This window comes from Eleutherodactylus coqui, chromosome 4, assembly GCF_035609145.1.
Source record: "Eleutherodactylus coqui strain aEleCoq1 chromosome 4, aEleCoq1.hap1, whole genome shotgun sequence".
In the NCBI taxonomy this organism is placed as follows: Eukaryota; Metazoa; Chordata; class Amphibia; order Anura; family Eleutherodactylidae; genus Eleutherodactylus; species Eleutherodactylus coqui.
Genome location: NC_089840.1, coordinates 105936179 through 105948776, shown reverse-complemented (window position 1 = coordinate 105948776; position 12598 = coordinate 105936179). Strand labels below are relative to the sequence as shown.

The 12598-nt window shown below is 41.2% G+C and overlaps 1 protein-coding gene across 3 annotated transcripts in view; it reads right to left on the bottom strand.

The window, feature by feature from the left end:
• Nucleotides 1-113: 113 nt before the first annotated feature.
• Nucleotides 114-12598, bottom strand: part of BCOR (BCL6 corepressor) — a 162189-nt gene continuing 149704 nt past the window's right edge. For all 3 annotated transcript variants that reach the window (XM_066599943.1, XM_066599942.1, XM_066599944.1), the window contains 5 exons: nucleotides 10419-10585; nucleotides 9744-9889; nucleotides 4926-5003; nucleotides 2777-2930; nucleotides 114-1340 (listed from right to left, as the gene is read on the bottom strand). In XM_066599943.1, the coding sequence (XP_066456040.1) occupies nucleotides 1052-1340; nucleotides 2777-2930; nucleotides 4926-5003; nucleotides 9744-9889; nucleotides 10419-10585 (834 nt within the window). In that variant the 3' untranslated portion in view covers nucleotides 114-1051. The remainder of the gene's footprint in view (nucleotides 1341-2776; nucleotides 2931-4925; nucleotides 5004-9743; nucleotides 9890-10418; nucleotides 10586-12598) is intronic.

Here is a 12598-nt window from a genome sequence, read left to right as displayed (position 1 = left end):
ATTGCTTAAAACTTGGCCAACTTCGAAATCTAAAGAAAGATCCCAATCCCTCCTGAAGCAGTCAGTAACTTCAACCCCGGCCAAAAGAAAGTGAGAAACACGATTTCACAATATCCATTTACTGAACGGTTTTATTGCCTTTTTAAGAAAAAATCTTGTAAAATATAAATACAAAGGCAGGTGGTTTACTTACAAAGTTTAAACACAGATCTGAAAACATTGCACACACATCTCAGGAAATTTGAGTTTATTTACAATTCATCTGGACTGAAACACTTTATTTTACAGCTGTAATATCTTACAAGCGAAAAAAATAGCTCAAAGTCTTTATCTTTAAATTAGAGCATAAAACGTCTGAACTTATGTATATATTTATATATGTATACAGGTGTGTGCACGCACATATGTATAGACGTGTATATATACATACATGCACACGCTCCATTTAAGTGTGAAAACTAAACATTTCAAAAGATTTTAAATTAGATTACAAAACTTCAGACAACTTTCTATGGATATTTATATATTTATATGTGCAGAATTGTATTTATATTACAAAATTTGGATCATATCCAACATTACTTACCAAAAACAGGTAATTTTTGTAAACATAAAAATATCATGAAGTGCTACTTCTTTTTGTCCACAACTTTTTAAATACAAATTATAAAGTATTTGTCGTGCCTTCAGTGCTTTGCAAGAAAAAAAAAAGGTCAAAGTCTTAAGAAAAATATATAATAATAATAAAATAAAAGTATTATAATTAAAAACAAAATTGTTAAACCTCCCAAAGCAAACGTGCACTGAACTTCTCAGGACCTTATAAATCTATTTAGATTTTCTGAAGGAGGAGAAAAAAAGAAGAAGAAAACAAAGAAGAAGAAAAAATAATAAAAATCAATCCCATATATGGATATATATTTATATGTATATTTATAGATATTTTTACACTGGTATTTATAGAATAGTGTTCTCTCTATATCACATATTCACAAAATAGAAATTATTATACAGAGTTGGGCAAGGACTTGGCTTTTTTTTTTTTTTTTTTTTAAGAACTGGCATAAGACAGGACTCCTTCGGGATCCAACCACTCAATGGAGGATCCAAGTAATGTTTGCAGTTCACTTGTAAATTCTACAAGTTCGAGCATTTCTTTGCTGTCTGGACTGAAGTGTTCAAGATCTGGTGAAGAAAAGAGCTGGCTTAGTGATATCTGCTTGTAGAATTCTGCTTCTGTAATACTGATTATTTCAAGGTGGGGATACTCGCTGCTGAATGACTGGGAGGACTTCTTCAGCTGCTTGCTGACATCTGACAGAAGCAACCAGTTCCTGGGCCTAGAAAAGGAGAAAAACAACTATTTAAAATCACTGTAGGAAATATCTCCCATCGGAGGAAGACTGGATTCTTTTATTTCTCCGTGCAGCGGTCCTCTTTCCAACATAACACAGTAATGTAGTATGTAAGGCTGACACATGTCCATCTAGTTCAGTCTATTTTCATGCAATGTTAATCCAGAAGAAGGCAAAACCACCCAATCAGGTAGGAGCTAATTTTCCTAATTTTAGAAAAAAATCCCTTCCCTAAAATTTAAGCAATGAGAAAAATCCCTAGATAACTGACTCTTCTGAAGTAATTAGTGACTATAACATGTAATATTGTCTAGCTCAAGAAAAGTGTCCAGGCCCCTCTGGTACTTTTATCGAATTCTTCATCACCACACCCGCAGGCAGAGAGTACTATAGTCTCATTGCTCTTACAGTAAAGAACCCCCTTCTATGTTGGTGTAGAAACCTTCTTTCCTCTAGACACAGAGGATGCCCCCTTGTTACATCACAGTCCTGGGTATAAACAGATGATGGGGAGAGATCTCTGTATTGTCCCCCTATATATTATACATGGTTATTAAGTCGCCTCTCAGCCATCTTTTTTCTACACTATAGATTCCCAATTTTGATAACCTCTCTGGGTATTGTAGCCCGCCCATTCTGTTTATTACTTTTCTTGCCCACCTTTGTACCTGCTCAAGCTCTGATATGTCCTTCTTGAGTACTGGTGCCCAAATCTTTAAACAATATTCCATGTGTGGTCTGACCAGTGACTTGTATAGAGGAAGAACAATGTTCTCATCATGCACGCCTAGACCTCTTTTGATGCACCCCATGATCCTATTTGCCTTAGCAGCAGCTGTCTGACACTGGTTGCTACAGTTAAGTTCACAGTTAACTAAAATCCCCAAGTCCTTTTCCATGTCCCTTTTAATCAATGTTTTCCCATAACCCTAATAATGCTGATCCACATGGGAGTATGTGGATCAGGGTCCAGTAGACGTCTACATACTTTACGGGATCTGCTTGAATAGATAGACAGTAATAGACGACCATGCTGTGCTCCAACAAACTTGACTAATTCCCTTATCAGTTCTATCTGAACTGACGGAAACCTGCCAATTCTAGAAGTTAGAAATTGGTGTAAAAATAGCGCTAAAAAATACTTCCACCCATAGTGAAGTTTTAATACTCGGTAGAGTACTTCATAAACATCACAGCTGTAGATCTTGGTGGTTTTGTGACAAGGCGGAGTGCTTTTTGAGGGCACCTACACTAGTTCAGTTTCAGTAGGACATGTCACAGGTATGCAGCCTATCTTAATGACATCTTCCTTCTAGATGCCTAGAATTTACATAAACTGTATCAAGAATGGAATTTACTGGGGCTATAAAGCAGAAATAGAAGAATGTTGTGCTACAACACTAGGACAATGTATGACTTACCCCTGTGATAGGGACACCTGGACATTGTAGCAAGGTAGGAGCGGGCTGTCTGAAAATTCAAACTCAAAGGCATCCATACAACCATCGTCATCATCATCATCCTCAGGACCTGGGGGATTTGCCAAAATGTCAAATCCGCTTTCATCCTTTGAATCTACAGAGACAAAGATTAATGGGATTAAATACCTAATTACATTTTGCTTAACAGGTTTTTTTTGTGGTGTTTTTTCTAGCTCTTAAAAAATGCCAATACTCTGTTGCATTTTTATTTTATACAGATGTTTTTTTTTTTCAAGCATTTTTCTCCCTTTAAGAAACCTATGGAAAAATACCCGGGAAAAAATGGCAAACCTAGATCATACTGCGTTTTGGAAAACAAACCCACCATAGTAACATAGTACGTTAGGCTGCCCATCTAGTTTAGCTGATTACATCCCCAATATGGATCCAATTTTTCCTCATTGAGACTACCTGCACATGGGCATTTTAAAAGTGGTGTTCAAAATCTTCCGGCATCACTTGCATTGGACAGCACTCTGAGATTCTATCCCATGTGCTGAACAAGGCACGCTGACATGTGCCATTTTCGTCCGAAAATTGGACAAGGATAGCACATGCTACAACTCTTATTTTTTATTTGGACTGTCAGTTGGAGTAAAAAAAAAAAAAAAAAAAAAAGCCTGTGTGCATACAGCCATTCAGATTTATAGGTTCATTTTCATCCAATTTTTGGACCAGACATTAAACAGAAAAAACACCCTGTGTACACGTAGCCTTAAGGGAGAAAATAAAATCCTTCCCGACTCCAATCTGGCAATCAGAAGAATCCCCGGCTCACCGACTCTTCTGGAGTAATCAGTGGTATAACATGTAATATTGTAACGCTCGAGAAAGGCGTCCAGACCCCTCTTGTAATTTTTTTATCGAGTTTGCCATCACTACATCTTCAGGCAGAGAGTTCCATATTCTTACTGCTCTTCCAGTAAAGAACCCCTTTCTAGGTTGACGTAGAAACTTTTTCCTCTAGATGTAGAGGGCGCCCCCTTGTTACAATGGCGTACACAAAGTGGCATAAATGATACCAGACACGTATGCGTGATAAAGATGCATGGGAGTGCTGGGAATGAGCTAAGTACATGAAGAGCCGTGCGTCTGTTTGTGTATTCAACGCACTGTGCGCTGGGCACGAAATGCCAGGCTTAGTAAATGTCCCGCAAATGTCTTTTTGAAACAAGTTCGTAATACGGATGTTTTTCAGATGCTCCTCTGAAACTGTTCATTTTGAATTGCTGTACATTACTTTAAATCATTGAGGTATACAAGATGCGCTACAGGTCCATATAATGACTAAAGGTCCTTTTACACGAGACGAGATGCTTGGCAGCTCATCTCAGTGATGCCCAAATCCTGCGCTATTACACAGGAGCAAGTATCGTTGGCATCGCTCACAGCGCTGCCGGAATGGGGTTGGAGCGGGACGAGGAGCGTTCTTCCCCCACCTGCCTCCATTCACAGTAAGCAGACAGTTGATCAAAAGTCATTCTGCATGCAGAAACTGAATGACTGAACAACTCTAGTCCAGTTGTGGCATGCATTTACACGGGACGATTATCGCTCAAATTAGCGTGGGAGCCTGAACGATTATTCCGTGTAAAAGGGCCATAATGTACATCCAACTTCTCAAATTTTAATGACATAGCTAGAAAAATATTTTTTAAAAAGGGGCAATTTTCACAATGTGATTGCCAACAATCTGTCAAACAGATATTGTTCTGTGTGTGAAGGCTTCTGATTAAACCTGATGTGCCAAATAAACATCCATACATGCATAGATTCTTCAAATACTCAAGCGCAATCGATTAGTTTTCCATTCTACTCTATGGATGTGAGTGACAATCACTACATGTCCACCAGCCTGACTCTTCCAAGCCGTGTTCATACCCCCTTCCTGTAAGCACAGCGATTGACGTGCCACTAGGAAATAACAGTATAATACACACATGCCCGCACCTGGCAAACCTCTCATTTCTAGTCACCAAGTAGATTTAGCTACCGGTCTCTTTCACTGACAACTTATTTCCAGCAACATCTCTTATAATCGGCTTGTAAGGACTTCGTCTTCTAATTAACAAGACATAATGATTCTCACCACAGACGGAGCTGCCGTAGAAATCCCAAGAGAGTCCGGGGTCGTCTCCATTCCGACCTTGTAAATCTGTTAAGTACTCTAGAAGAAGAGGAAGGGGAAGAAGTTAGATGCACATAAAACTAGAATACATATCCTGTTATATGACAAAACTTATGAGGTTATTATCTCAGAAGTAGAAACAAAATACTGCAGATAGAATATCTCTTAACCCTTTCCAATCCAGTGTGGGCCTCAGACATCGGAGCTCTGTCCTGCATAGTGTTAGAAACGCGTGCTATACACATCGTATGCAGTTATAGGAGGTCTCTGTATGGCACTGTATTAGATAGATAACCATCTATCCTTCCAGAAATTAGAAAATTATATAAATGTATATTATATCAATATATTTACAGGATTATTAAGAAATGATCTTTAATTTTCAAAAATTGCTAATGAAATCATCATGACATCATTTTCATGTGCTTCTGTTGAGTAATTCCAAGGAATCCATAATGCGCTTTCCCACTCAGAATCAAATAAGAGCTGGGGAGGATGTGGGTGGCAGGGAAATTGAATTGGAAAGGGTTAAGAAAACTAGGAAATTATAGTAAATGGCAAGATTCTGAGACTTAATACTTATTATGCAGTGTTTTTCACATCTTAATATCAGCTGCCTTTAATAATCACACATATCCTGCATTTCTTCCTAGAGACTTAAGTTGCAATTAAATATTAGCTCTTCATCTACCAAAAGTTCTGCTTTTCATCTACACGGAGCGGTCACTTCACTAGAGACACCTATCCTTTCACGATCGGAGCTTCCCGGTATAGAAACTAGACATGTTCCCCGGAGTGCAGCATAAAATAAAGTGAGCTTTCCGTCCGTGGATCAGTTTCAGTGTGAATCCACATTAGATGGGGGGAAAAAATTTGAGTGATCTGAGCAACTTTGAATGAGACATGCTCATGGGTGGTAGACTACCTGGGGCCAGTATTTCTTATACTGCTAACCTTGTGGGGTTTTTCACATGCAACAGTGTGAAGAGTAAACGGAGAATGATGTGAAAGAAGAAAAACATCCGGCGAAAGAGGATCCTGTGGATGTTAACAACTCGTTCCAGAAAGGGGTCAAAAGCGAATGGCAAGAATCATTTTAACAGGCAGTGTACAGTCAAGCAAACTGCAGCCTAGTACAACGCCGGTGCTCCAACTAACGTGTATGAATGCACAACTCGTCGTTCCTCAGTACGAATGGGCTATAACAGCAGATAATCAGTTTGAGTGCCATTACTGTCTAAGAGAAGGGCAAGACTTCAGTGTACAAAAGAGCGCAAAAATTGCATAACTAAGCAGTGGAAAACATCACTCGGTCATGTGACTCCAGATTGCTGTTGCACTGTGCTGATCGGATGGTTAAAATTTGGCGTAAGCAGTGCTAATTAATGAACCCTTCCTGTAAGATGTTTAGAAGAGGTCGGTAGCGTCATCTAATTTGCGGCAACTGCAAGAAGCTTTCTGTCCGCATGGGTCAATATTCCTGCAGAATCACATCAACACCTATGATGCCACGTCAACCTGGAACTCCTTTGGCCTTCAGAACTGCAGCAAAGTATGACTAGATGGGTATCCCTAATAAAGTGGCCATTCAGTGGAATAGTAAAATCACTTATTTCCAATTTGCCTGCACCACCCTTTGTCTTAAAGAGGCTATCCCACTAACAATATTGTTTGGTTAAATCACGCCCATAATTAAACCCTTTTTGCATTTACATTTATTTAAAAAAAGTTTCTACACCCAGAATTCCATAACTAATGTTTGAATAGTGCCATCTGCTGTTTCTTTTGAAAAGCCTTTCAGTGTCCACCTCAGTAATTGCTCCACCTGCTCCGTATTGCTCCCCTCTGCTCCATTGGGTATGCGGAGGGATCGCTGAGGTGGTCAGCGGCTGCTCCTGAAGTTGCTTAATCTTCTCTAGTGTAAGAAGAGATGCTGAGCAAGTGACAAGGGAGTGAGACAGCAGGGAAGCAAGAATGCAGTGGACTGGACACAGAAGGGCTCTTCAATAGAAACAGCAGGTGGTGCTATTCTAACATCAGTCCTCGAATGTTTGGGGATAGAAACATTTACTTATTTTTTTTTTAATAAGTGTAAGTACAGACATTTTAATAATTATGGGTAGGAGTTAACTATGAATATTTTTCAAGGGAGACCCTCTTTAAATAGCTATTTAAAGTTGTATGCGCTATTTAAGAGTACTCCAATTTGAAACAACTTGTGTTAATAGGATAGCTAATATGATAACTAGTAAATGCACAAATCACATTGGTTACTTAGCATTTTTGAACAGAAAAACTCCCTCTAAAGTTCTGGCCACGAGGGGCTCCCCTCCTCCTAATTTGCTACCCACTACCTGTTGTGAATAAGATCGAATTCAAGTAAATTCATTCTTATTAGCTCTGTTACTAGAAATATACCTCATGACATGAAGGAGGATGAGGACTTATGCTGCCCATAGGAGTCTATGGTAAGCAGTGAGGATGGGGGAGAGGAGAGAGCATCATTCACACATAGATATAACTGCAGCAGCTAATGGGGAGTTAGTTTTGACGTTATAGCTACTGAAATCACATCTACACTGCTTAAATAGGAATTTTTCAGGCAGCCTGGGTTGTCAGTGCCGGTATTCACCGGGGTCCGAGCGGAAGCCGCTGCTCTGACTCCAGTGTAATGGCTGGAGCGCATAATTGCAGGCACAGGTCTCACTGAAATCAATTGCAGGCACATCGGGGTTGGAGCTGCATCCTGGCACTGACAGCTGATGCTGCCTGGAAAATCCCTTTACTCTTGCTGTATACTGGTCCTATCTAATGATGTTGCGTTTGTGTGTGCTGCAGAGAGGGAGAGGAGAATACATCTTGCTCTTCTCTGTGAACAGTGTATAGAACACTATATAACAGCTAAACTTCACCCACCAACTCAAGACAACTGAAAATCAGATATACAGCAGCAGAGGAGAAAACTGGAGATAAATGCAGGCTAAAGGCCCGTTTAGACACAACGATTATCGCTCAAACAGTGGCAGAACAAAGTGGATGTATTCAGTGATCAGCAGGTGGTCTGTTCCCTGATTACAGCTCCCAGGGGCTCACACGCTACTAATTGGTACTAAAAGCCATCTTTTGAGCGATCATCTTTGTGTCTAAATGGGCCAAAAGTCATAAATGGTGTTATTCCTCATGTACACACAGCAACGTATACTAGAAAGTCATCAGAAGGTGCAGATTTCCTTTAAGCCATGTTACAAATGGGGGTTCATGTGCAGAGAAACCTTCGTCCTCTGTGACAAACCCTGCTGAATGTTACTATCCTGTTGTTCCTGTAGGACATATGTTTAGTGCAGTCAAAAACATGGTGTTCTGCATTGCGTGGTCTCCTGTAGACGCACGGCCGTCATTAGTGTTATTCTGGAGCGCGGTTTTCACGACCACTGAATTAATGAGTCTTTCATGTAGACGAAAAACAAACAACTCGCGTAAAGACGCTGTTGTTGTACATACACTGTAATAACACTAATAAGAAGAGCGCAAAATAGTCAGCGATTGCTGTAGATCGGCGCGCTGCTAATAATCCAGGAATTAATCTGTTGTGACTATAGGAGGCATTTTCCGTGTCAAATAAGGATCTTAGAAAGCAGCATCTAAAGCAATTCAGTCTAAACAGTGGCAACTCTGACGGCGGGGGCAGCGCAGACATCACATGGCAGCACGAAAGCTATTAAACCTACGGGTTAAACCAGGTTTCAATCCAGTCGCTGGGATTTCTCATTACGTGACAGCTAAGATCATACACTCGCTGCCTAATTTAGCTGTCTTTGGTTCAGCGGGAGGAGGGGGAAGGAAACCGCTATCACATCTACATAGAGCGGCTGCCAGTAACTGTACCCTGTTGTCTTGCGATGGGAAAATGCCCTTGATAAGAAAACTGTACTTTCACTCAAAAATAACGATAACTAATGCTTAACAGGTCATAAATTAAAAAACACAATTACAAGCAAGGATTAGAAGTCGTGCTGCACATATTACACATACAGGATATTTTATCTCGTGATCCAACTACACAATGGTGTAAATCCGCATATACATACAATGCTGGTCATTCTTTCCCACAGCTCAATGACTGCACTTGTATGCATCAAAGACCATACATATAGAATACCGCTACTGTATTATGGGTGGAACTCATCAAAACGGTTTGTGGCATTTTTGTGGCGTTAGGGCTTATTTGCACTGGAAATAGTCCCGCGCGAGTTCCGTCAATACGGCTGGAACTCATATGGGGATAGAACCCATTCTTTTAAATGGGTTCATGCACATGAGCAATTTTTCAAACTCAGACACAGAGTAAGTTGTGCGTCCATGCTGCAAGTCCTATAGTTCATTAGTAGTCCTTCAGCAGGCACTCGAGATCCCTGCCGATCAGCGTATTGTGGTGCCTGCTGTTTGCATGGCAGCAGAGTGCACTGTCAACATTGCAGCTGCCCGGTTTGATACCACAGGCACAGCTCCCACTGAATTCAATGGGAGCTGTGCCTGCAGTAGCAATCATGACTGCGGGCAATACGGACAGCGTTATCCGCTTCCAGTGCTGTCTGCACCAACATCAGGCCGGGCAATCATCTGACTGGTGGGCATCTCAAGTGGCAGACCCCTGCTGATCAACTATTGATGAACTATCCTGAGGATAAGTGATCAATAGTAAAATTCCTGGAAAACCCCTTTAATAAATTTCTCAATAGGATCCCCCAAAAAAGTGTAATACAACAGAATGAAACTCACCAGTCAGGAAGGTTTCCATCATCTCGCTGTGTGTCATTTTGGCAATTGTTCTTCCGGAGTACGTTGCTAATGTTGGATCAGCACCGTAGGACAGTAATAAGCGCGCAATTTCTAAGTGATCATTCTCCACTGCATCGTGGATGGGCCTGAGAAGAGAGAAAAACTATTATGAGTCTTCTTATCATACTTCAGGCTGGTTTCTTATTTGACAAGAGGTACAATAATTAGAGATGAGCAAGCATACTCGCTAAGGACAATTACTCGAGTATCTCCCCGCTCGGAAGAAAAGGTTCGGCTGCCGACGCGGGTGAGTTGCTGCAGTGAGCAGGGGGGAGAGAGGGAGAGAGAGATCTCCCCTCCGTTCCTCCCCGCTCTCCCCAGCCGCTCCCCGCCCGCCGCCGAATCTTTTCTTCCGAGCGGGCAGGTACTCGCTAAGGGCAATGCTCGACCGAGCAATTGCCCTTAGCAAGTATGCTTGCTCATCTCTAGCAATAATAAATCATGCATTACAGCACCATTCCTGCCAATGGGATTGGTCTGAATACCTGACACAGATTATGGCGCTGTTTTAGCTGCTTAGATCTATGGTACTTTTAGTATCTCCCCATTACAGTAATTGGAGGATACAGGAATGTAATGAATAATTCCTCCCTCGGCATTCTTGCCAACACCTACCTTGTACCATCCTGCGCGCTGCAATTGACATCTGCCCCGTGCTCCAGAAGATGCCGAACAATAGTCAGCCAGCCTCTCGCACAAGCCTCGTGTAGTGCACAATAGCCTGCATTGTCTCGGTGGTTAACATCACAAGATTTGCTTTCCAGGCAATAAAGAACCACTTCCTGCAGGAAAAGAAATTGGAGATGGTCAACATGATTAACTGGCTCTCCAAGTGCCGTCTTCATTTAACACACACATTAAAAAACATTCAGCCCCAAAACAATAGACAAAAAGGGAAGCGGCCCGCATGAATGGAAGTCCGACGTTCTAGCCATTTGCTAATGTTTGCCACCTGAAATCATTTAATATTCAGCTGGCATTGTCTAAGTTCACACAATGCTAATATAGTCATAATTAATGCAAAGCTATAAGCACCAGGTAGGACTTAAATTACAGCAAATTATAGCAATTTGTATCGATATGAAAGGTTACAGCGCCATGTCAAGTTTAATCAATGCAATAATCCTTAATGTCCTCGGATAATTGAAAGATGAGGAAAAATGAAAAAAAGTCTATGAAAAAGCGACAGTCAAGGGATTTCTGGCCATCAAAAGCTGAGCCAGAACATTAGAAGGGCTCTACACCCTTGGTGGTCACGTAGCCGAGCGCTAACACGGGGGCTACTGTGCAATTTGCAGTTTAAGGAATTCAATCCCATAGTGGAGATCTGGAGGAGAAGGAAGAGTAGTAATAAAATGGCCGACAAGAGATAAAGGCCCCCCGTCTATATTAGAGGACAGTGATCTGAGCACGACGAGATCGGTGGGATGGATAACAATTGTACGTTTATGGTATCTCCCAACCGTTCCCTTGATAGAGGATATTGGCGGAAGGAAGGATTGGGCATGTTGAACTTCAACGCCTTTTGCTTCCCTGGGAGATAAGTCAACTAGATAGCTGCCTTGCTCCAATTAAAATGTAAAATGTATGAATGCATTTTTGAAGTTTTTCACAAGAGATTAGGGAGAAACAGATGTCATCCAAGCGCTTATTGAAGAAGGTTTATGGACCTTTAAAGGGGTTGTTCAAAGCTTTACCATTGATGACTGATCCTCAGTCTAGTCATCAATAGTTGATTGGTGGGGGTCCACTGTTAGGGATTCCGATGATCATCTGTTAACTGTAATTGCAGACAGAGATGGAAGCAGACAGCTCCGTCCGTACTGCAGTGGCTTGGGATGGTATTGCAGGTACAACTCCGATAGAATTCATTGGGAGCTGTGCTTGCATTACTAAAGCAGGGTGCTGTACTACGGACAGAACTATCTGTTTGTGGCTCTGCCAACAGCTGGCCCAATATCATCTGATTGGGGGGGGGATCCCAGTTGATCAGCTCTCCTGAGGAAAGGTCATCAATAGTAAATTAAGTGGTGACCGCGACTGTAAGCTAAAGGATGGCACCCGATTTGGAACTCTCTATTTGAAAAGTGCATGTGAGATTGCTTGTACAAAGCCATAGTACATCTTAAAATGTGGGCAGCGTGTAGTTTCTGAACAGCCATATTTGCAGTTTTCTTCTGAGCAGAAACTTACAACAGTTGTATATTCCATTGTCCGTTGGAAGGCCACCAAATACCGTGTCGTATACATCCTGTAAATGGTGCAGACAGGGACATTTTGACGCTTGGCGGCAAGTGTCAAAATTCTGCTCAGACTACTAAATGAAGCATGTAGGGTATATTAGGAAACAGCTAGTTAAGCGATTCTCTATCTACACTGAGCTCTAATTGGAGCAAAAGACTACCTATAGCCAAATAAAGCAATTGCATTCTTTACATCCCTGCAGATAATTTACCTCTAACCATTTGCGCCGTATGTGCACGAATGTCTAGGTTTACAGGTCTTCACTACGTCACTGTCCTACCAAGGTATTCCATTAAGTAGAAGCCCCCTGAGGAAGTGCACTAATTATATGTATGTTGGCTTCTATTGGAAATACTTATTAAGAATAACTATTTTTCGTCCTTGATGCACAATGATCTGCTCGTTCAGCGCGAATTATAACTACATGCACGGTGGACAAGAAGCAACGCGAGAAAAGAAACAAGAGATTCCGCGTGCAATTCTAGCGAGATATCGTCTGTTTTCAGCCAATTAGAAAAAAAAAATCTTCACAGCAACCGAGAAGAAAGCGA